Consider the following 24,832-nt stretch of genomic DNA (forward strand, 5'->3'; position numbering starts at 1 on the left):
GCTTCCTGAGCTCGATCCGGCAGCGCGCTTTCGGGTTCTGCAGAAAACGCTATTTTCCATTTAAAAGCTATCATTTAAAAAACAAAAAAAAAAGTTTCTTTAAAATGTCTTTCTCTCCAACTTGTTGCTGGCTTTTCTCACTCTTTCTTCTTAATTTTCCCACCTCCCTGCCTTTCTCGCTTCTTCCTCTCCCCATCTCATGGTGGCTCTCTTCCTCTCCATCCTTCTGATCTTTCAGTATCTTTCTTCCCATGGCAGCATGGCCTCTTTCAACCTTCATTCTTCTCACCCATCCCACCTTCCCCAGATTCACTCACCCCTCCGTCCCACCCACTACCACCCCCTCCATCTCTCCTCTTGCCATTCTATCTTCCTCTGGCCACCCTCTTCCCCCATTCCCTCCCCACTACTCCATTTCTCTCCCCCCTCCTCCTCACTACTCCATTTCTCTTACTATTTTTCTTGTGCTCTCTCTCCTCCTTTCCTCCTCGTTCCCTATTCCCAGGTGCTGCCTGCCACACACTGTGCTTTCCCCACAGCGCTTTGTTTATTCTGAGCTCATCAGGGCTGATAGGAGTTGGTGGCAGCTGCAGCAGTGCAGGACACAAGGAAGTGAAACAAAAAAGTGGCCCAGCTTGGGGAGGGTGGGGACAGGCAGAGAGACAACCTGTCTTTCCTTCTAAGTGGTGGCTTGGCCTCTGGGGGGGGGGGGGGGGGGGATTGAGATTAAGTGGCAGTCCAGTTGGGGGAGGGAGGGCTGGTGCAGAGAGAGAGAGAGAGACAGACAAACCAGGGGACTTGCTCCTTTTCTCTGTGTAACTCAGAGCCACAGCTCTGCATGGCACAAAAGGGTTTTGCAGCCATGCTATGCTGATCATCCTTTATTGCAAAACAAAGTGGATGAACAATAAATAAAAGCAAGTTATCACAGATCATCAGTCTCTACAGCTACCAAGTGCTTTCCCTACCAGCAACAGCTTTCACCTTTACCACTTCATAAAAACATTGACTATGATGGCAGATAGGCCACATAAGGCAATATTTCCAAACTGGTGTGCCTCAGACCGGATCAGATGTGCCATGGGAAATTCACCACTGCCTGATGCTCAGATCCAGGCCAGGATTTGGATTCTGTTCTCAGCCCCTCCTAGCAACCTGATTCCTTTCTGAGCTCTGTGTGCAATTAATCATGCATGCCTCTTTTTTTTTTTTCTCCCCACTTACAGCATAAGCCCTAGAGTGTTGTAATTAATGGGCAGCTTGCAGGACATGGATAACTGGGGTCTAGTTGTGTGGCACATGCGGTGCACACACAGCACCTCTCATCTTCCGGTGTCTGTCTTATCCCTAGGCTAAGTGAGGCAGGGAGAGCACGCATTGGGCACTGGATGTGACTCAGTGTTGGGAGCAGCCGCAGTGAAGGAGCTCTGGTAGCCATGTGTGGCAGCCTAGGTAACTAACTGAGCCAGCTGCCCACACCATATTGACTTAGCCTGTGCTTGTATCTAGAGGGAACTGGTCAATGTTTGTATCCTGCATTTGCAGTGGGTTCCTGTGTGTCCCTATCTCCCTGGTGGGGCTTTCAGTGCTTCCCTAGCTCTGATTTTGGCCATACAAGTTCTTGCCATGTCCACATTGCAAGCTTTCATGCAGGTTGGTGTGAGCCACACAATTGTTTTGATAATGTAGGTCTGCTTTGGATTGGGAAGCACTGCTATAAGGAAATTTAGTTGTACATTGTTTATTCAGTCTGCTTTATGGGTGTTGATTTTGCTGTTATGTATTTTAAATTGTTATGCTGTGTTTATTTTACAAGAATTTCTTTGCTGTTATGAATGTATCTGCATTTGCTGTGATTCAGAAAAAAAACACGGAAAATCCTCCCCACACACATACAAAATCCAATGCGATGAAATACTCACACTTCCAGATAAATCTGGTAGGGGGTGAAAGTATATTAGGAGGTACAAGGACTTAAGGGAATCCTCTCTTTCTGATTCGTCCCCATTGACGTGATCTCAGATGTTTGCGATACTGGAAACGTCATAGCTATTGACGTCTTATAGATCCATGGCCTTTCAGCCCTGTGCTAGGGAAGTGGGGCGCACAAGTGGAAAACACGTGGCTAACCGCTCACAAATTGCATGGCATGACGGCACGGCGAAAGGTGCTGTGGGTCATTGGGCATGGCATGCAAGAAAGTCCTTGTGGCAGCAAGAGATGTGGAGGAACACTGGAGACACAAAAATGGAGAAATATGACAGCAGAAAAAGTCACAAATTAATGTAGCGTTATAATTCTCATGACTTCCTTAGAGATCCCATGCCTTCTTGAACTCGGATACTGTTTTTGTCTCCACCACCTACAGTGGGAGTTTATTCTACCCTCTCTGTAAAGAAATATTTCCTAAGATTACTCCTGAGTCTACCTCCTTTCAACCTCATTTCATGACCTCTCATTCTAGAGCCTCCTTTTCATTGAAAAAGGCTCCCCTCCTGTGCATGGAAATCTTTCAGATAATTGAATGTCTCCATATCTCGCCTTTCCTCTAGAGTGTGCATACTTAGATCTTTAAGTCTGGACCCCATATGCTTTAGAGTGAAGACCACTGGCCATGTTAGTAGCCCCCTCTGTGCTGACTCCATCCTGCTTATATCCTTTTGAAGGTGCGGTCTCCAGAATTGTGCACAGTATTCCAAGTGAGGTCTCACCAGGGACCTATACAGGGGCAATGTCACCTCCTTTTTCTGCTGACCATTCCTCTCCCTATGCAGCCAAGCAGCTTTCTGGCTTTTACCATCGTTTTATCCATGTTTGGCCACCTTAAGATCATCAGATACGATCGCCCCCAGATCCCACTCTTCCTGTGCTTAGAATTTCACCCCCAGTACTGTATTGTACCTCTCCCTTGGGTTTTTGCAACCTCTGCATTTTATTTTAGCATTAAATCTTAGCTGCCAGAACTTAGACCATTCCTTGAGCTTCACTTCCATCCCTCCTCCTGTTTTCTACTCCTTCCTGGCTGTCCACCCCCTGTTACAGATTTTTTTTTTTTGTATCATTGGCAAAAAGACAAAACTTTCCCAACAATCCTTCCATTATGTCGCTCACAAAAATATTGAAAAGAACAGGTCCAAGGACCAATCCCTGAGACACACAGCTAGTAACAGCCCCCTCCTCAGAGAACTCAATTTACCACTGCCCTTTGTTGCTTCCCACTCAAGCCAGTTTCTAACCCAGTCAAAGTCTTCTGGTCGGAACTGTGTCAAGGGCCTTGCTGAAATCCAAGTACACTACATCTAGTGCTCTCCCTCGATCCAACGCTCTGGTCACTTAATCAAAGAAATCGATCAGATTCGTCTGACGAGACCCACCTCTCAAACTGCAATGCACGATCATCTGTTTTAGAAGTGATTCCATTAAATGCTCACCGCGGAGGTCAGACTAGCAGGCCTGTAGTTCCCAGCCTCCTCCTTACTTCTCCTTTTGTGGAGAGGAGCCGCGTGCGCCTGCCTCCAGCCCTCCAGATCTGGGGAACGGGATTCTTCTCCTTCCTCCCCCACCCTTCTACAGAGGTTATAGGCGGCCACTTCAGGTTGGGAAGCACTTGGGTGCTGCCATCGTCTGACACCCCAGGTGATCCTGAAAGATCTGCAGGGGGGGGGGGGGGTCCCTTGCTGTGTGTAGGGAGGGGGGGGGGGGTCAACCTTTTGGCAGGGACCGGGGCAATAGAAAGAGAGCATTGGCCTCGCTGGTCCATGGCAGGCAACGTGAAGAATACAGATGGTTTTACAGGTTGCTTGGCAGGGCAGTCATACTTCTGGCAAAGTGTGATTAGTGGGGGCGGAAGGAGCCTCTGAAGTCATACAAATTCAGCATGGCTCCCAGTAAAATGTTGCAAGTTGCAAATATTGAATGAAGCTGCGACTGTTTCTTCATTTCATGAGCTAGTGCCACCCAGTGTATTTTGTTTGGGCTGCTTTGGACTCATGATATTTCGGGAGGACTTGGTAGAGTGGATCGAGGATGCTCCTGGCTGCCTGCATTATGCTGTGCACTCGGAAATAATTTTCTGGTTGGATGAAACATTCTTGTCGCTAAGTGTGTCCTATTTCTTTAAAAGCAGCAGGTCATTGGGGCTTTCAGCTTTTCCTGCTCCACAGGGGGAGGAAAAAAGCCATCTTTCACTGTTAAAAAAAAAAAAAAAAAAAAAAAAATTACTGAACTGACAGGCAGTAGCTGGGAGATTTGAAATGCAAAATAATATTCAAGGCTGCTGTGACCCAGCTCCTTTCAGCTGCCAGGAATATGATTATTAAAGGTCCTGCTACTCCCTTTGCATCCCTCTAATCTGGCATTCCATTAAAAGCAGACAATGAACGTTCAGCGCCGAGGCGTGCTGCTAGCCCAGCAGTACTGGTGGAAAAACAGAGAGAAGAATCCCGGACATCGGACATCAGCAGAGTTCTGTATGAGGGCGGCCTTTAATGTGACCATGCATGTAGCCTAACATTTCCAGGCAGAGTTTGATGCCTAGTGCCTGTGTGTGACAGGTGGAGGAGAAGCTAGCCACACGCTGTATTTATTAGGAGTAACTTTGGATGTTTTCAGGCACGTCCATGACTAACCTTGCTTGTCAAAGAACCGACCAGGCACGTTCCATAAACCATTGCAGTTGACAGATGCATGGAAGCAAAAGAGCATCTCTGTTCATTATTATTCTTCCTACGCACTAATCCTGCTCTGAAATGAGCAGAGCGTTCCCAGGCACAGCACAGCAGAAATAATTCACCGAATGAGGCCCAAGATGATCGCTTTCTGGTGCCCGTTTTAATATGCCGACTGAAGTTACCTTCTGTTTTGCTAATATAAAATTGTGCTAATAGGCCAGCCCTTGTGGCTCGTCGCGGCGAAGAGCTGGCTCTCTGATTCCGAGACACAGTTTCCACTCCCCCGGATCAGCCAGGTCTGAGGATTGTGGAGGCAAGTCTCTCTCAGTCCCTGGTTTAGTTTTAGTTTTTAATTAAAAACTTGTACGCCACATACATCATGTACATTTCAAAGCAGTTTACAAGCATAGAAAATGTACGTAATCCATCATCCATACAGCAAGAACGCAGCATAATGCAAACATACAGCACAGCGAAGAAACCATTAAAGTTTCCATCACTTCTCTTGGAAAGCTCTCTTTTTAAACAAGTGGGCTTTGAGTGCCTTTTTGAAGGATGTTACGCAGGACTTGGTTCTCAGCGCATCAGGAAGAGTGGTGCAGAATTTTGGACCGGCTGCAGAAAATGCCCAGCCCCTAGTGATGTGTAAATGGGCCAATTTTATGGTTGGGACTTCTAAGAGATTCTTTTGCACTGATCTTAAAGACCTGTGGTGGTGATGGTGGGGGTTGTCTGTAGATCTTCAGAATGGAGCTTATCCAGCCGCGATGGTCCCAAGTTTAACATCTAGCTTGTAGAATATCCTCCATTTAATGGGAAGCCAGTCTAAGTCTGCAAGAAAGGATGTTATTATATGGTCTTGCATCTTTGAACCAGACGAAACACGAGCTGCAGCATTTTGAACTAATTGTAGTAGGCGAATTGAATTTATAGGGAGCAGGGATTCTCGCTCGTCACCCAATAGTGACACCTGCTGGCTGAAATTAGGGTACAATCGAATTGGATTCTGGAGGGAACTGCTGGCCAAGGACCATCGCTACAGCGGCTGAGCTAGGGAAGATTACAAAAAAGAAAGGGGGGGGGGGAAAGCCCTCAGTAACCCAATGCAGGCCAGATCCAGTTGAGCTGGAAGGCCCCAGAGTAAAAAAAACCAAAAAACTAAACTGCTGATGAAGAGAGCATAATGCTTAAAGGGATCCAGTCTGGCTTCAACTTGGTATCTTTAATTCATGGGTACCACTATCTGCTTCAGTGACAGTGACTTGAGCCAAAAACCTGGACAGGTAAGAAGAAAGAGACCATTGAAACTCTGATTCTAAAGAGGAGGATCATCCTAAAAACAACAGGTCTTTGCCAGTTCACTGAATTCCTCAGTCATTCAACACCAGTAGCTCTTGTTCAGATTTCCTGCCATCACATAATTCATTCAGGGAAGGCTAAACCCCCAAGGACTCTCTAGTGCTTTGCAATGAGTTTTTCCTCTTTCTGGGTCTCTGGAAATATTTTTGAAATACTGGCAAGCTCTTTAATTTTTAGGACTCAGAAAGAACAGTTAATACTGCTTTCAGTCTATCTCGTTGACAATTACTAGAGTTGTCTGCCAAGCCCCTTCAGAAAATCCTGCTACCAAGTGGTGTTCCACAAACTTTGCCTCCCACTCTGTCCATTTTTTTTTCTTACCCTTTTATATTCTGCATCCTGTATCCAGATTTTTATTTTCACCTCTCACAAAACGTGGCAGAAAGATTCCCCATGGGGCCTGATTCAAAAGAGTTTCCAAGCGCGCCCTGATACGTTGCACCCCGCAAACTCCAGAAGGAGGCGCTCTTTGGCACAATGCACATATTTAAGAAGAGCGCTAGCAGTAAATTTGAGAGACTTGAGCGCCCGACGCAGTATTCAAATCAAACTGAATTGAAAAGGGGGGGCCAAAAAAAGCGCGCGGCGTTGAGAAAAGAACGTCCGTAGCACCGCGCAGTTTATTGCATCGCGCGCCCATAATGTGCCATGCGATATGGACGCACATCCGTTCTGTCAGTGGAATGTGTGAATGTATATAAAAAATTATCTTGTAATTCAATGGTGCCTCCCACCAACGTGACATCATTATGTGAGGTCATAAGCCAGCAGGGTATATAAATAGCTGCATGGGGTCCAACGGTCCTTTTTCTGCTCAGTCCATGCTGGTGCTGGCTGGGTGCCTGGCATTCCTGTTCTACAGTCTTGCAGCTCTGCATTGCTGGATTTTCCACAAGTAAGCTAACTGCTTATCGAAACTTTGTTCTCCTTTTCCCAATCTGCACTGCTTTCATTTTTATATTTGTTGTTTGTTCGGTTTGTATAATGTTATGTTTCCACTTCTTGCAATTGTTTTTTATTTCACAGTTTTATTTGATGTTTGCTGGTGTTTGTTTGTTTTTTGTTCTAGATTTTGTTTTGTGTTACTCTAATTTTTCTTTGTTGGCTTAGTAATTGCCTTTTACTATCCAAGCAGTATTTGGTTTGGGGTGTTAATTTTTGTTCTAGGTTGTTTTTTTTTTTTGTTTTTTTTTCTTGTTTCTCCCCTGTCCTTCCAGTATAACTGCTTGTATTCCTATGTGTTCATGCTGCCGTGTGGCTTTTTCCAGCCGCATGGTGTCCTATGCTTTCTTTTTTTTTTTTTTTTCCCCTGTCCTTCCAGTAAATGCTCGTATCCAGCGTACCCTGGCTTATGAGTGAGGTCCATTCCTGTCCTGCTATGCACAAAGCAATCGCATTGCACCAAAAGAGCATTAGCTTGAGGGATCACAATGTAAAAATGCTTGCATGTATTTCTCAGGAGATTTGTGTGGAATAATTGTATTGGTTTTTCATTTTCTCTGTTTTGATTTATTGAATTTGAGGTTTTTGTACGAGTTGATTTTGTTAGGCTAAATTATTTTTGGGTTATTTTAGTCAACTACATTATTTTGTAAATTATATTAAAGTTTAGTATTTTAGTGTAAGGTTACCATGCTTTATGAATCGTATATGAGCTACACATATATAACTTGAAGTGATGCCTCCAAGGCACGTTAACCAAGAAGTTTCTCATCCCAGAAAATGTGTAGACAGGTCAGCAGATATAGTGTGGGTAGTGCCTTTTTTATAACTCTCAACACAATGTACATATTCTTACCTGTGCCGATGTTGGGGTACAATTCGGAACGAGCCAACAATGCTCTCGGTTGTCCTGTTTTTCACGTATGTGTAAAACAAATACATATCCCTTCTGGAGAGTAAATATTCCCTGGCCTTTCCCTGACATTTTATCTTTTGTGGCTCCCCTGCAGGATCCAACCCTCTAAGGCCACCAGTTCAAGCCTCATCGATCCAGACCTATATTAATTGATTTTTATGGTAATAATATTGAAAAGGTACAGATTCCAAGCCACCCTATGACTCTACCATCAAAACCTAATATCCAGTCTTTCTGTTTTCTCTTATTTCAGGTTTCGGATGCACTCGTGCTAGGAAACAGGCTCCTTTTTTACCTCTGATCAGTCTGTAAGGAGAGTCCTCGCCATGTGGTGGTCCATCCTGCCTAAGGTGATCCTGAAGTGCAAAGTCCAGCGCAGCTTCGTGTCCGCGTCGTTCAGGGGTCAGAAGAGCAGAAGTCCGGCGATGAGACTGCCTTTCTGCTGGAGGCGCTGGCAGCACACGGCTGGGGCAGTCCGGGCTCCCCCGGCGGGCGGTCCGAGGGCCGGGATCCGGAAGGTGGACCTCATGGGCACGGAGCGCTTCCTCCGCATCAGCTGGGAAGATGGCAGCCAGAGCCTATACCCGTTCGTGTGGCTACGAGATAATTGTCAGTGCCCCAGATGTTTCTTGCACTCTGCCAAGGCTCGCAAGCTTCCTATGGAAAATCTTGACATAAATACAGGGGTGAAGAAAGTTATTTTGTCGAACACGAGACAGGTACTTCAGTAGTCCTCTTGGAAGTGGTAATGTTTCTACTGTCAAATATTTCCTCTTTTACCTGTGTGTATGTGTTACAGACGTGAATTTGTTTTTTCTCATTAGAAAACAGAAAAACCGAAGTACATTCCCCCCCCCCCCCCCCCCCCCCTCTCCACACACACAACACACAACTTCCTTTCATTTCAGAAATGGGGGCAAAAAACTGCCACCAAAATTTAAAAATGAACTTTGCCACCCCCAGCCTCCCCCCCCCTATAACCTGATCTTACCCCAGTTAGCGGAGTCCAAAGCATGAGAAGTAATAGAAATGGGGCCCGACGAATCCCCAGTGGCTCCGACCCCCGCCGTTCCTCTTTCTCGAAACGGTACCGGCGAGCTCCGAGGTCGGCGCCGTACAACAACAACAACATGGCACCAGCCTCGGGGTCCAAGCAGGGCCAGAAGGGACTGGGGGTCGCTGCTGCCTCATCTCGACGGCTCCTTGGGGAGGCTGCGAGGGTTAATATTTTATTTAGGTGGCACTTCAGGTTCTTGGTGGTGGGGAGTTCCCAGCCCTGCCTGCCTATCTCTTTGGTTTTTTTTTTCTTTCCATATTCTTTATGCTTTGCTGAAATATCAAAGAAAATGGGGGGGGAAAAAACCCTTCATTTTGGGTGCACATCTTCTTAAGTCAAACATTAGGGGTCAGGGAACTAAACTATGTTAATATCTGTTATGTAATGCAAGCACTTAACAGATGTAGTCAATGCTATTTACATGTGTTAATGTGAAACTAATGCAACGAGATCAAGAGAATGCTAAATAACTCATTCCCTATAAGTACAGTGAAAAACAATGCATGTTAAAATGTACAAATTGTAATGCAGGTGCATTAACACAAAACTGCACCGCAAAAGGGATGCAGTTGAATTTCTGCATTACTGGCCACAGTAATGCACATATTTTAAGTCATGTACTTTATCTTCTATGCTAATGTATGCCTCATTTATAATCCATTGTCTTTGGTTGTTAGTACAGACATTAAATACTGCCTAAATGCAGGCTGGGACTTACACATTAGCCTATGCTTAGTGGCAAAATTTGGGGGATAGCAAATTTCCTGCCCCTGATGCCCCCGCCAATGCTGCTTCAACCCTTCAAGAGCCACTTACTGCATCCACCCACCCAACTCCTCCTCCATTCCAGCAAGGCAATCCTGTGACGTCGTGTGGGGGATTTAAACCTGTGCCCCAAGCCCTGCCCACTCTGAGCTACCAGGCAGGAGGCAGGGCCTCTGAGCACAAGCTTAGCATCGGAAGACCACCTCACCGAAGCAGAGGCCTGGGAGCACGCCAGGACTCGGAGGCTCTCTGGGGGGAGCACAGCAGCGCTCCGAGGTTGGCTGGGTGGGAGGCACAGCAGGGCTCAGAGGCTCACTGGATGGAGGGGAGGAAGGGCTCAGAGGGTCTCTGGGGGGAGCACAGCAGGGCTCAGAGGTTTGTCAGGAGCTAGCGGGGAGCACAGCAGGGCTCAGAGGGTCTCTGGGGGGAGCACAGCAGGGCTCAGAGGCTCACTGGATGGAGGGGAGGAAGGGCTCAGAGGGTCTCTGGGGGGAGCACAGCAGGTCTCAGAGGTTCTCTGGGGGGAGCACAGCAGGGCTCAGAGGCTCACTGGATGGAGGGGAGGAAGGGCTCAGAGGGTCTCTGGGGGGAGCACAGCAGGTCTCAGAGGTTCTCTGGGGGGAGCACAGCAGGGCTCAGAGGCTCACTGGATGGAGGGGAGGAAGGGCTCAGAGGTTCTCTGGGGAGAGCATGGCAGGCGGTTTGCCCGAAGGGGGTGCAGGCGTGTGGCATCAGCACTAACCATGTTTAGGGACAGCATCTGCCCAAATCTATTGCTGCCTCATTAACAGCCAATAGAGTATTAATTTATTTTCTCATATTGGGCATATTTATCAAAAGATGTAAGTTATAATTAATAGCTGTTATATCTTCTGTAGAAGAAAAAATGGCTTCCAGGGTTTACCTTGGGTATTTTATACCAGCACAAATCCTAAATGAGGTACACATTTTTGTATGAGAAAATCCCCTTTAGACTGGATGCATATACATACTGCACGCCATGTAAACAGGTGGTAATAATAAACCACAACCGGCATGAAGTATGCTTGAAGCATCTTCTTCTTTCAGGGCAAATTAACTTTCTGCCTGCGATTGTTTATATATAACAATATTTTATTTATTTATTTATTTGTTGAGTTTTTTATACTGTCATTCGGTAGAGCCATCATAACGGTTTACAGCTTATGTATAACTTAGTAGTTAAACAGTAAAAACCAAGTGAACAGTACATATTAACTTATGTAACTTAACTCATTGTTTTGGCTTTCTCTTTCCCGGTCCCTTCCCCTACCCTGACCCCTCCCCTGATTTTTGTTCTCCACATGATGTATGTAAGGGCTCCTCCCTATAGTTACCTGTATATCTACTGTTTTATGTAAGGGCTCTGCCTAAAAGTTATTGTTCATTGTGAACCGATGCGATGTGTGAACGGACATCGGTATAGAAGAAACTTTAAATAAATATTTTTCTTTGCAGTTGTGAAACAGTAAACTAATGTTAACAGTAGTAGATATGAAAATGTTTCAAGTTCAGGAAGCATTACAAGGTTGGAAAGGAGGGAGATGAGGTTCGGGGAGCAGGGAAGGAGGTTTATATATGCGAGTTCAGTTGAGAGTTGGGATGATCAGAGGCCTGAGAGTCAGTGAGGAATTTTTTTTCTAGAAGTGCTTATGGTTTTTTGTTTGGCTGCTCCTAGGTATCTGTCATGTGGCCCGATGAACACCTCAGTGAATTTGAAGCTGATTGGTTAAAGAAAAGATGTTTCTCTAAACAGTCCAGAGCAGAAATGCAAGACGACTTGTGTCTATCAGGTACCGCTTAGAAATTCTTAATGTCCTGAGTTTGCAGGAGTTCTCTAAAGACCTGGTTTATTCTCCGTATTTCTTGAGCTGTTGAGAGAAGCTGGCAATAAAAACCTTGCTGAGTGATCACAGCTAGAGAATGAATGATTGGATCTAATTTCTCCAGTTTAAGAAAGTTTATACCATATTCCAGTTGAAAGCGCTATAAAAATATGAAAATAATTGTTTGGAGCACTGCACTGATGCTAAATTTCATTTCCACTTCATACAAGCAGATCTTATCGATTTTTGCTCTGTCTTTTGAAAGACAATAGTTTTAACTTCTCCAATCTATCTTGGGTTTGCCAATCTTTTTCACTTATCTTTGCTTGTTTTGGTGCCACCTGGTGTTCTGGCATCAAATCTGCAGTGAGAACCACAATATCTTGTCCCTACTTTGCAGGCCGATACAGTAAAGTGCGGCCGCGGTTACCCTGCTTCTAACCCGCTTGCTACTCACAATTTGGCCGCGTTAGTCCAACCCGCGATTCACTATCCCTTTTAACCCATCCTTACCGCTTCTTTAAATCAACAGGAAGCCCTTTCCGCCCGCGGCATGTATATGAGATGTAAACGATCGGATTAGCTATTCCCTCCCATACAGTAACGTGCGCCCCGATTATCGCTTTTTTAACCTGCAGTTTTGCCGTATATTCAACCTGCTAATTTACCGCCTACCCTTACCCCTGCGTTAGTGTGGAGCGTCAGGTCAGAGAGACAAAATTTCACAGGCAAACGACCCCCCCCGGGACAAGAGCCAGGATTGGGCAAACTTTCCCCCAGCCCTTGCTCACCTGCCCTGGTCGCGTCCATGGGTGCTGGTCTCCCGTGCGGGCGCACTGACAGCACCGGAGCAGGAAGGAAGGACCTGTTGTTTCCAAGCCTAACCTAAACTCTTGCCTGCCCAACCTAAAATCCAACGCGCCGGGAAAGCCAATCTTTAGATCGCGGCTAATCCCAGCCCCCGCTCACCTGCCCTGGTCGTGTCCATGGGTGCCGGTCTCCGGGGCAGCCCCAGTCCTCTCTCCCATCCTCCCGGGGGCAGCCGGCGGCGAGAGCGAGAGCAGCCCCCGCCGGCGAGGGTGAATGGGCGCACGCCGTGACCTAAGCGGCCGGCTGGACGTCCGAGGTCACGGCGTGCGCTCATGGCAGCGAAGGTGCATGAACGCACGCACGCCGTGACCTGAGCGCCCGGCTGGACGTCAGAGGTCACGGCGTGCGCCCATTCACCATCGCCGGCGAGGGCTGCTGGAAGCCGCCTCGCGATCCGCCCCGGGCTGCTCTCGCTCTCGCCGCCGGCTGCCCCCGGGAGGTTGGGAGAGAGGACTGGGGCTGCCCCGGAGACCGGCACCCATGGACACGGCCAGGGCAGGTGAGCGGGGGCTGGGGGATGGGATTAGTCGCGATCTAAAGAGTGGCTTTCCCGGTGCGTTGGATTTTAGGTTTTTAGGTTTTCTTTTGCTTAAAGTTAGGAGCCACTTCCTGGTACCTGTCATTTAAAATGACAGGTACCAGCGCACCCAGGATACTGTATAGCGCTTCATGGACGTGCGTTGGACGCGGCTTGCATTTGCATGCCATTTTAAATGCGGGATGCGATCCAGACTGTGCATGCAGCAAACGCGGGTGCGCTCGGCACTAACGCACCTCTTTCTACCGCCCCTTACTGTATCGGCCTGTTGGTTAATGACCGTTCAGATTACTAATCCTGGGAACTGGCTGGGAAAGATTTTTAAAATCTGCAATGGAGAAAAAGAGTTAGAAGGATACTAAATCCAGGCTTTCTTTCTGTGGATGTGCCCTAAACATGTAGCAGACAGTGGGACATCTATCTTCATTTCCTGTGTAGCGTTGGCCTGACTTATGTTCCATGTGTTTTATGTCAGGACGACCTAAACTGTTTGTTTGTTCAATAAAGAAATACAGAATTTCAGGTGGGTTATCATCTGCTTGGTACACTCGTTCCATGTTTGCTTTTAAATATGGACAAACCAGGTTGTGTCCTCTCTGCTGTCTTCACTAGCACAGGTTGAGGGGCAGATACAGGACCAGGAGTCTAAATTGTCCAGGAATTAGGCCAGATGTCTGCTCAAATTAATCAGCTTTCAGCGTGCAATATAGGCTGGTCGAAGACAAATTGGTTACTTCAAAAAAAAAAACCCAAACAAAAAAAAAAACTAGAGAATTTTGAAAGTTGAGGTTTATGACTTTTGCTAAAGTATCTACAGTACTGCCATATTTAATTTAAAAGTCTCAAAATCCAGCCAATGCCATTCCACCTGTAAGCAAGGTACATGACCTGCCTGGAAGGGAAAGGGTTCCCGGGATGAAAGGAGACCAGTCGGTTTTTTGATTTATGTATTCTGAAACAATTAATATGGGAAAAAAAAAATCCCTGCCGACTTAATCATATAAGAGAGGTTTTGGAGTTTTGCTTTAATTCAGCAACGTTTAGGAGAAACGCAGACCAGATCATCGCTGCATAAGAGTCATTAGCAGCTATTTGGCTTCACGGAGAAGCCTGCCTGAGCATCGTGCTCACTCGCGCATACGAAGGTTAGCTTTAATCATTTCTCTGTGTCATAACTTTGCCTCCTTTTGTCATCAAATGGTGATGATATAAACTGCCCTGTCCCTCCATTTCCTAAGGATCTTCTACCCAAATCTTATTTAACACCTTGACGGTAGTTGGAATTTGCTGCCATGCAACTCATTTTCCAGGCGTAAGGTGCAGCTCGACTGCTGCTGCTTGGGAGTTAACTTCAGCAAAAATGTTGCTGCCAGTACTAAACGGTACCAGCTGCTCCGTCCTAGCCGAGTGTTGGGGGCAATCCCAAGAATACGCAAGGTCTTGTATTCTGTGGAGGACTCTTTTGGCTTCTGTAACGTTGCCGCAAAGCATAAGTCTGGCACAAGGGTCATTCGTGCATCAGAAAAGAACGGAATTGTGTTCACACTTTGCCACAAGAAACAAAACATGCTAATTTCAAAAAGTATGGGGGGAAAAAATGACATGGCTACCTGATTTTCAAGGGAATTGCATGTGTGCCTGCTATACTACAATGGAGAGAACGTTGCCTAGAACTGTGGGTTTTGTGAACACCAAACCTGGCTGCTGCCTAACTCGGCTATGTGTGTTCGAGTCCTCCAAATACCAATTGTATCTTTATTACTTACTCCTAGCTCTCCTCATTTCGATCACTCTCATATTTTGTTGTACAAGAACATTCTTTGGAAAATTAAATAGGACGTCTGGCGATGACATCTCTCTGAGCGGAGTTCAGGGCTCCTTGGAGATCCGCAAGAATCTTATCTTATATTCATACTCGCCCGATTATATTTTTGCCTGTGCAGATAGCCCGCCATGCCGGAGGTAGTGGGCATGATGGCGAGCAGAGCAAAGAAAACCTTAGCGGACAAACCGGCCGCAGCGGAAACAAGATGGCGGCAGAAATGTGGGGTTTTTTTTTGGAGGAAGGCATTTCAGACGTTTTGCTCAAAGAAATAACAAAGGCGGGGTCTGCAGCTGTGAATGATCAGCACCAAAAATTGCAGACTTTGTTGGATGAACTGCATATCTGAGTGGATATGTTTGGGTGTGTGAATGTAGTATGAATGAGGGGAAGGGGCTTGTGGGTGATCTTCTTAGTGTTTGGGTAATTGCCAGGTTCTTGTGGCCTGGTTTGGCCTCTGTTGGAAGCAGGATGCTGGGCTTGATGGACCCTTGGTCTGACCCAGTATGGCAATTTCTTATGTTCGTATGGGTGACACACACACAATCTTAGAGAAGAAGATATTGTTCGTTTTGGGGTTTTTTTATTCATCACAGAGTATGCCTTTGTACTTTTTTTCTTCCTGTTTCTATGCAAGCCGGTAGTTTAATATTTGTTATACTCTGTGTCACTGTATCGGTCTGAGGTATTTATTGTAGCGTTGTTTCTCTATGATTTTGAATAAAACAGATTTGCAAAAAAAAATTCTTTGGGTGTAGCTTTAATCTGGCGTACAGACACAGCCATATTCACCAAGTAGCAGTATGGAGAAGAATTCAAGACTCCTCTACCTCAATATTATTGTAAGAGGACCCCCAAAATCTGTCCTGGACTATCAGTATTTGCCTCTTAATGGCATGGCAGTTGTGGCCTCAACAGCTCATCCTGCTAGCAGTGTGAGCTGGAGGTCGTCATCCAGACCCTGTGGGGATCTGCGTATTCCCCATTGGAATGGGTCTGAGATCTAACAAACCTGCTGTGTCCACGTGATACGGGGGAGTCTCGAATCAACCTTAGCACAGGACTCTCCTCTTATGGAGAGGGATAGGACTGAAATTCCATAGCCCGGGAGGGGGTAAAGTCCTGGGTGTGCAGAGAATGCAGAAGACGCTGCATCTGATCTGATCAGCCCCCCCAGAAAGAAGGGGTCTCTTCAGAGAGAATAGATTGTGTCTTGAGAGGTTCCAGAGAAGTAACCAGGGATGGACTGACCGTTCTCACGATAGGACGCACAGTGCTCTCCCCCAGCCTTGGAGGGGTGGTTAGAGGCCAATGACCCTTATTGCCTGGGGGCCCAGATCCCTGCCTCTGGAAGCAACCTGCCCCGGGTGAGTCCCCAGCAGTGCTAACAGAGGAAAATGTCAGCACCCAAAAGGAACTGGGGAGGGCCCAGAGTGATATGGGGTACCTGTCCCAAAGTGTTTACTGTTCTGGGAAGGAGTATGAGGAAGAGACTGAGATTTTAGGGTCTGTATGTTTTGGACTCTGTACGGCGTGGTGCACCACCCAGTAGTGTACTGTTGCACTCTGATTTGTTTCCTGCCACCAGTTTCAGTAAAGACTATTTTGAACAATAGTTTTTAGAAAGAGTTTTTTTTTTTTTTTTTCGTTTTGTTTGAGTGTGACTGATTGGTGTGCCGATGAGCCCCATAGAGAAGAGATAAAACCCTAAGGGTGTTGAAAAGACGGTCTCCCCTCCCCCATACCCCAGGTGGTCATGGGGGGGGGGGCTTGCATGGTCCATGGCACGGGGGCCACATTCTCTATTTACTTTAGATCCCATGCTCTCGTCATGGCTTGCATGTGTCCATGTGATGGCTCCATGGAGTTCTGTTGAAGATCCGCCGTTCCATTGTTCTGCTCTGCCTCTGTCCGTGTGATGCCTGCTTGGGGTTCTGAGGACGATCACCGTGGAGGTTCCAGCTTGATGGCATTTTCTGCCAACAGCTGCGGTGTCATTCCTGCCATTTTTGGCAGGTTGCAGGACTGCTCCTTGTGCACTGGCTGGGGTGGTTTGCAGTTGACGGTGGGGCCTTGTGTGAAGGTTCACACTCCCTTATGTAACAATGTTAAAATATCCTTTGTAAATCAGGACCAATAGTTTTTTAGATTGATTTTCATGGAATTTTATCAGCCATTTTGTTGGGTCTCCCTATGTAGAAATACAGTAACCTATTGTTCGTTGGAGCATTTTATTAAAGACACGAGATTGGCTATTTTATGTAAATGTAGGACATCAGGCTTGTGCTATGGAAAATTGTGCTCAGTTTCCTGGCACAGCTGAGACCACGGGAAGACCACAGAGGAAATGACTTCCAAGCTTCTTCTCTGTAGTTATACCTTGAGTAAGCAAGACACTCTAGATGAGCCAAAAATGCATTTCCAGTGGCAGATAATGTAGAGAGTATCACATTGCCCAGCTATAGGGACTGACTAGTTAAAGAACAGTGAAATTCTCCTTAAACTGAGGCTAAGTGAAAAAATCTATTACAATTTATTGGGGAAAGTTTCCTTAATTGTATAAATTATCTAAATAATCTAGATGTGCTTTTTTTTTTTTCCTAGCATTATATTTTTCTGTCTGGGAATCGTATGTCTTGCATATAATAGTCTGTCTTTATTCTTAAATGGAAAGTAAGCCTTAGTTGTTGATAGTACTCAAGATTACAGTTCTGGTTGTCAGCCCCATGCCTTTATTAGGTGTCTAGATCAATCGACTGGAGCACTCGCTGATCAAAGCCAGACTGTAGGCATAGGGAGAGTGGTGATGAAAGCCATAAACGTGCTATCATAAAATTAAATACTCCACTTTTAGCTTTTACACAGATCTGTGCACATACAAATTAGCTAACTCATGTCATTTTCATGAAATTTCCATGAGTTAACTTTACAGTAAGCTCATCTTATACCATGCATGGTCTCAGATTTATTGAAAGTTCGCACCAGCGCAAAGACTACACTGCGTACAAAAGTCCAGCATGCTTCTACTGGCAACAACTGCTTGCATTGATCAAACAAGAGCATCCGTCAGGAGTTTAGTGCATATATCTCTCTGCTTCTTGAGAATGATTGATTTGGATTGGGGATGTGGGTGACCAACAAACTAGAAGGAAACCTGGATGGGGATCCCAGCAGTCAAGCAGGTGAGCTAAGATTGGCCCAGAGTCTGGGTAAGAGTCTAGGCAGGTGAGCGAGGTTCCAGCCACGTAGGGTGAGCTTTCATTTTGAAAAGACTTTGAAAACGCAACGAAACATTCCATTTTATTTTTCATGTCGTTTCAAAACGAAATGAAGAAAAGGGAAATCCAATGAAATTTATTGTGTTTTCTCATTCATTTCAGAGTTCACCTTGCGCCACCAAAGTGATTCCTCCTTCCCTGTCTTTGCACTCTTCCTGGATGCATAATCTTACCTCCATTATGGGGCCAAAATGATCCTCTGTTGCTCCTGCCCCCTTGAGTTCCTTTGTCAAAATGGGACCAATTGGCACCGTTCTGTTATACAGCCACACGGAATTAAAACTTAAACTTGAAAGCCCACCCCAGGAACACTTCTAACCCAATCTCTCTCTCTCTCTTTATTTGCCTGATCTGAGCAGCTTGCGATTTTTAGCCACACAAATTTAGCCAGTTAAAGGGGCAATGTGGGGTTTGGTTTTTTAAATGGGTAGATATACCTGGCTAAGACCTGATTTTAGCCAGGTGAACGTTTTGAATATTGACCCCCATGGCAGATGAAGACCTTACCATCAACCTAACCTGCCCAATTTCCTTCTCATTGCAATGCCATAGACCCCAGTTGACCTGCAACTTTTCCTTCACTTCTTTACAAGTAAAGCTCCTCTGCGCTTATCCCAAGCTTTCTTGAGCTGCGTTCCTGTCTTCACCCCCGCCACCATGTTTTAGCAGAAATTAAACCGTGCTCTCAAACCATCTGTTTTGACAAAAAATGTATTTCTACAGCGCACTGCACTGCCACACCAATAATCAAAATCAGACCACTGGAGGAGATCTAGCAGTCCTTCGTTCTCCACCTGGATAAGGTTTGCAGCTGGGAGAGAGTCTTCCTCAGTTTCCTGAAATCTGAAGAAGCCACCCTACCGCTGAGCGTAGAACAAAATATCATGCAAAGGATATTGCTCCGGGGCTTGAAAACCTTCTAAACTGTAACATCTGACTGCACTCCCTGTCGGTGTTTGCTGATGGTGGTCTGCCCATGCTTCTGTGAACTTCCTGCTATTCATCAAAAATCAGCCTGGCCACAGAGAGCTTGAGCTTTAGCTGGAAACACCACCCTCCTCTTTCACAGGCCACTGCAAGCAAACCTACATGTTTCTTAAAAGGGGTGCGATTTTTCTTAGAGGTGAAGTTTAAGAGCCCGGAGCACCCCAAAGCCGGGAGATGCATACGGAAGTTGAGCCGGTGCCTGCTGCGCAGGTTTTAAATGGCGCCCACGTACGAGAGTGTCTCGCGGTACGAGCACACAATTTTTTTTTTTTTTTTTCTGGAAAAGGGTCCTGGGCGTTCCAGGATTTATGAAACAAACCAGTGCGTAAGTTCTTACGCACACAAGCGTGCATTGGGATCCCCCCCTACCGCGTAACGTTTTTTACTTCTGCTATGGATGGCGTGCAAGTCCTAAAACAAAAATGCTGGCTAGTCAGCGGGGTTTTAAGGGTAAGGGCTAACAGGGTATATGGGGTGGTTAGGAAGCCCTATCCTCGAACTGGGAATGAACTGTGGAAACTGGTAATTGCGTCAGCGCACACGTCTACTAAAATCTCCCCACTTACACGGTAGAGGTAGCAACTGCACGCACGTGAGTGCATCCATATAAAATTGTGCGCACGTGTATGCGCGTACAGCCTGTTTTATACCCTGCGTGCACATACGCGCATGTGTTACGTCCGTGTCCTTTGGTGCGAGCATGCACGCGTACATGTGCGTCCGCACGGCTGTTTCAGAGTTACCATCCCTGTAAATATAGACTACAAACTGCAAAGTTAATTTTAGTCCTCGCTTGCAGATCTAACCTACTTTAGAAGAGCTGTCTCTTCAGTCCTTTACCATTCATTTTTTTAGTTATTCTTCCACTTTATTTTCTGTTTTAACCCCATAAAACAAAATAACTTCCCGTAGAGACCAGGGATGTGGTTCATTTGAAATGAGGACAAATGAGCCCATTTTTTGTTTCGTTTCAAATGAACCAAAAAAAAAAAAAGTTTGTATTTTTTTTTGTTTTTAGCGAATAGTGCATACTATTAGCAAATAAAGCACAGTACCCCGCCCCAAAAAAAAGAAAAATTTAAAGACCCAGAAAATGAAAAACAAATTTTAAAAAAACCAAATTAACAAATTGAATACAACTTCTTTTTTTTTTCTGCACAGCCTGCATAGAGAGAGTATGCTAAGTCAAGTTGACAGTCGTGGAATATTCTGAACATATATAAAGCTCTGGTAATTACTGTGGGGGCCGCTTTTTCTCTTATTTTTCTGTCTCCTATTTCAAACCCATGTTGTGCTGGCAGGCTCTCTCGTGAAGGTGAAATCTGCGCTGAGATGACGCTAGCACTGGCAGCTTGTGGCCGACCTATGGCAATGGCATTCCAGGCAAGAGAGGTTTCGCATGCTTGCACCGAGATTGCGCGTTGCCCGTTGGGTAGATGCTTGTCAGTTTTTGGGTTTTTTTCCCCCACTTGGGGGTTATTCTATGGGTAAATCCCAAGTAAAGCAGCCGTTGACCCTTTGGAGCTACTGCATGTGCATGAACCACCGAACGGCCATCCACAGCCCCGTTTTAATCTGTGGCTCGTTGCAGGTTTTCCTCTCACCTTTAATCTGCTTTCCGCTGGTTGTGCAAAGTGGTTTTTCTTCTGTAGTAAAAATATAAGCTTTTGTTTCTCTGCTCATCAGAGTTTCCAGACTCTGTGGATTGACTCCCATCTTGTCCCTGCTACTTTCTGGTCACGAATCCTCTCCCTACAGAGTCTTTTGGCAGCATCCGTAACCAAAAAAAAAACATTGAATAAGGCCAAGAAGGCAATGGGGATTTTCATGTACCGTGAAAGGAAGTATTGATTTGCGTTTATATTGTGCATTGCCTTTAGCCTGCAGGATAGGCGACTCACCCAGTGTTGTTTTAAGCTCGTGCCCATGGAATATGCTCCCTCCACGATTACCATAATCCACACAGTCCTATCTTTTCTGGAAAGAAGCAGCTGATGGTAGCCACAAAAACTTTGGGTAAAGCCCCAGAAAGCTTGCTGTACTGCAGATGCTTTTAGATGTAATTGCATTAACGGTCTGCCATGTGTGGCTGAAGTTACGCAGCCAGCTGTTACATTTCATTAACGTGAGCACTGAGCAGTCCCAGCCTCCTCCCTGCACTCCCTCACTTCCATCTTCACAGTTTTTGGTTTGGTTTTTTTTTTCTTTCTTTAAGCATTTCATTTCCTGAAACTACCTACAGTGCATAGATAAGAATATTTAAAGAAGTTTAACCTCTACTGTGACATTAAAGACCAAAAGGAAGCTTTAAATTCTCTACAGCCGACTTCCTTCTCATGGCACGGAAACCTCAAGAGCTATCAAACCGTCAACGCTAGACATCTTAAAACAGTCTAAAGCATATTTTCAGCTCTTTTTCATAATAGTCTACTGTTTACATAAGCTAATGCAAGCGATGGCTGCCAGAGCAAACGAATGGAAAATCAACATTTAGAGTAGCTCGATTATATAACTCATGCCCGTGCTTTCTCGTCTGACTGAATTTGTAAAAACAAAAAAGTCTCAACAGAATAGGAGGGGGTGGGAGAGGTTTAGGTAACTTCCCTCAGGCCGATTTCGGTAACCATCGCGGGAGAATGGGCGCTCTGAGCGCCCCGCTCTCCCGCCACGCGCCCGACCATCTCTCCTGGGCGTGCGATCCTATATTTAAATGAGGGGTCATGCTAAAAGGAGGCACTAGGGACGATTACGCGCCTCCTTGCCCAGGAGAGGTGGCTCCGTCAGCGGGTTCAGGAAACCGATGCTCAATTTTATAAGCATCGGTGAAATTGAGCATCCCTTCTAATCGGACTGGCTGGCACCTTCTTCTTTTTAATTTTTTACGTTTTTGGTTCCTCAGACTTAATATCAGTAGGATATTCAGTAGGAGGGGGTATATAAAAGCAGTATCTTCTGAATTTCGGGCTGCCCATAATTTAATCCCTGCCCTTGGCATTAATTTATGAGTGTAAAATGTGCAGATTGGCCGCACATTTAACTTTCAGAATCCTGGGTGACCGACTTACAGCCTCATCAATGTGCATTTGCGCGTGATGAGCGCTATTAGTTTTTTCGGAGGGTTGGGGTTTGGCTGTGTGTTTTTGAGGCGCTGAACCCCTTACAGCATAAGGGGTAATAGATGCCCGTCAAAAACAGACGGCCAAACCCGTACTAAACTGTGTGCGCACTTTACAGAATCGGCCCGCCTGCAAGGGGCACTGCTCTCTTCACCACCTGGGAGTGACCTCCATATCCGGGCCGTGCAACAATAGCTTTTAAATTCAGGAAAGCTGCAAAGCTCTCTGTTAGAAGGGAAGCTCTATAAATTGGGGTGTGTGCGCACCATAATTGTTGCAGATATTTTGAGCTGCCGTGAATAACTAACTAATCCCACCAGAGTAGAATGTGTGTTTATTTTTATTTTTCTTTGACACTTTTCCTGTTTAACTCTTTCTCATTTGTTCGTTGCAAGTATGAGGATTATGTTCCATTTTGCTTTCAAAAGTGCTAAAATGCTGCTTTCCTTTTACCCCCACTGAGTATAAGAAGATGTTTTTTCAAAATATATCAAAACATACTTGCACCCACTTGACTATAACATCTCATTATTCTCCAAACTGGACCATAGACCATTCAGGTGAGCTGTGTATTTTGATGTCTCTCTTTTGAACAGTGCATGCAGATTATACTCAAGGATTGTTCAGAATTGACTCAAGATATGGTTGGAGAGAGAATGGAGCATGGAAGCGGTCAAGTGACTTTGTGTGCATGGGCATGGAAGGCAGACGAGAGGTGACTTCTAGGGATGTGTCTGGCAAGAAGGAGACTGGTGCTACTGTTAGGAGAAGAATCAAGGCTATGGAAAGGAGGTCTACAACAGCTCAGAGAGAGAGATGGAGAGGGAGATGCAGGGTGTAACTAGAGCAGTCAGGTCAAAAGGGAGCAGAAGAGACTGCAAATAGCCCAGATCAGACCCACTACACACTAAGTGGAGGCACAGCATTAGGGAAGGTAAGACACCTGTGGGCAAGTAATGTTTTAACTTGGGTGGTCTTTGCTTGCTTTCTTTTTTTTCAGGAAGCTTTAAGATATTGCAGTGGTGTCTTTTGATTAAATATTGCAGCAAAAGATAATGACACATTTTTCTCTTAAACAGAATGCTTTCTCCCAATATGAATTTTGTAAAACAACTCAGGAAAAATACATGTGCATGTATTGGACGTATGGTAACAGACAAAACAAAAGGGGTGAGCCAACACAAGTCTGAAACATGTGAGCAATAGCGAAGCCTTGATGACTGTGGTTACTGCTCGCACGTTTCTAACTTATGTTAATTCAACCCCTTTTTAGGAATTCTTTAGTAACAAAAGAACATCTTTTATCTATAGGTCGTGGCCATCCATCTGGCATCTGCCCGGCAACTAGCCAAGGGCAATGGACAAAACTTGAGAAACTCTGAGCTTGCATTAGGAAGTTATAGTTGTGCTGTCACCGAGTATTTGGTGGGATGCCAGAAGAGGAGGCAATGCAGTTGGTCTGCGCACGTGCCGGCGTTCGGATGTGTTGCGTTGCCGTGTGGCTATTTATGACCTAATGGGCTCTGCCTCCAAGGGAGTGGGATTGGTTTTGGCAGCCAGAGGTGAAGTCGGGTCCCAGCTCAATCTTCTGAGTGCTCCAGGATGAAAGGGGGGAGGGAAACGGAGAAGCCCGGGGTGTGATGGAACCCATGTGTTGGGGGAGGGGGGGAGCGGCAGGAGCCAACCCCAACATCTGCTGCCTGTACCACTGGAAGAGGGCCTTTACTGTCGTCTTCTACCTTTCCAACATTTTTTTTTGTCTGGGGGGGAAGAAAAACACACAACAATTTTCAAAGCTGAGGCCTCCACAGTCGGATAAAAATAACTGAATGAGTAATGGGCTTAATGTGGTTCAGTGTGACGTTGTTTTCAGTCTGTTACTCCCTCCGTCTTTTACTCCCCAAGTGGCGTTGTCATCCAGAAGATTAATGGGCTTCCGTAGTAAGAGGGAAAGAAAATAACTCTGTTCCCAGTGATGGACGATACAGTAAATTAAACACAAGAGGTTCGGATTTCTCAAGAAATTCTTCAGTTCTGCGCTTCTGGCAAAGCTGTTGTGAAAATGGAGACCTAAGAGGTTTTCCAGGCCCCTGAAATCTCGACGGCAGTCCAAAGAACATCAGGCCCTGCGTCGACCCGCATCTGGGAGCTGGAATAGGAGCAGGCAGTGGGATTTTCTGAGGGAAAACGAGCGTGCATGGAAGTAGACGAGAATACAGAGCCTTGGAACATGGGAATGTGCTTCCTGGAAGCATTGTGCGCAAACGCTCACCGGGGAGCATCGCTTCATGAGCAACAGACGTGCGAGAGAGTCCTGCCCAGGACTAAGGTCCATTTACAGAGCCCACCACTTTCTTTCTGTTTTCCGTCTTCACCTTTGTGCTTCTCTTATTGTCACTAAAAAAAAATTAAAAAATGATGTATTCTGGACCAAGCCCTGAGCACTGTTAAATCTGTGCAATTAACGTCTGCAGGACGGATGGAATATTTTCCTTTTTCAGAGCTTAGGAAATTTGAGCTTTACCTGTCCATGGATAGACCAGCTCTGCCCTCAGGCTGCTAGGCGGCCCGATACCTTTTTGAAACATTATGATTGTGGGCCAGATGTGCTAAGCATTTTTCCCATAGGCACAAAATGAGAAAAAAAAACAAACCCTTGAGTACATCT

General features: G+C 45.8%; 1 protein-coding gene across 1 annotated transcript in view; it reads left to right on the forward strand.

Moving 5' to 3' along the window:
- The window catches only part of BBOX1 (gamma-butyrobetaine hydroxylase 1), an 80,597-nt gene that overhangs the window by 334 nt on the left and 55,431 nt on the right, over positions 1-24,832 (forward strand). The window contains 2 exon segments of the mRNA XM_029583123.1: positions 8,141-8,606; positions 11,406-11,520. Of these exon segments, the coding sequence (XP_029438983.1) occupies positions 8,214-8,606; positions 11,406-11,520 (508 nt within the window). The 5' untranslated portion in view covers positions 8,141-8,213.

Source organism: Rhinatrema bivittatum, chromosome 17 (assembly GCF_901001135.1).
Source record: "Rhinatrema bivittatum chromosome 17, aRhiBiv1.1, whole genome shotgun sequence".
Lineage (NCBI taxonomy): Eukaryota > Metazoa > Chordata > Amphibia > Gymnophiona > Rhinatrematidae > Rhinatrema > Rhinatrema bivittatum.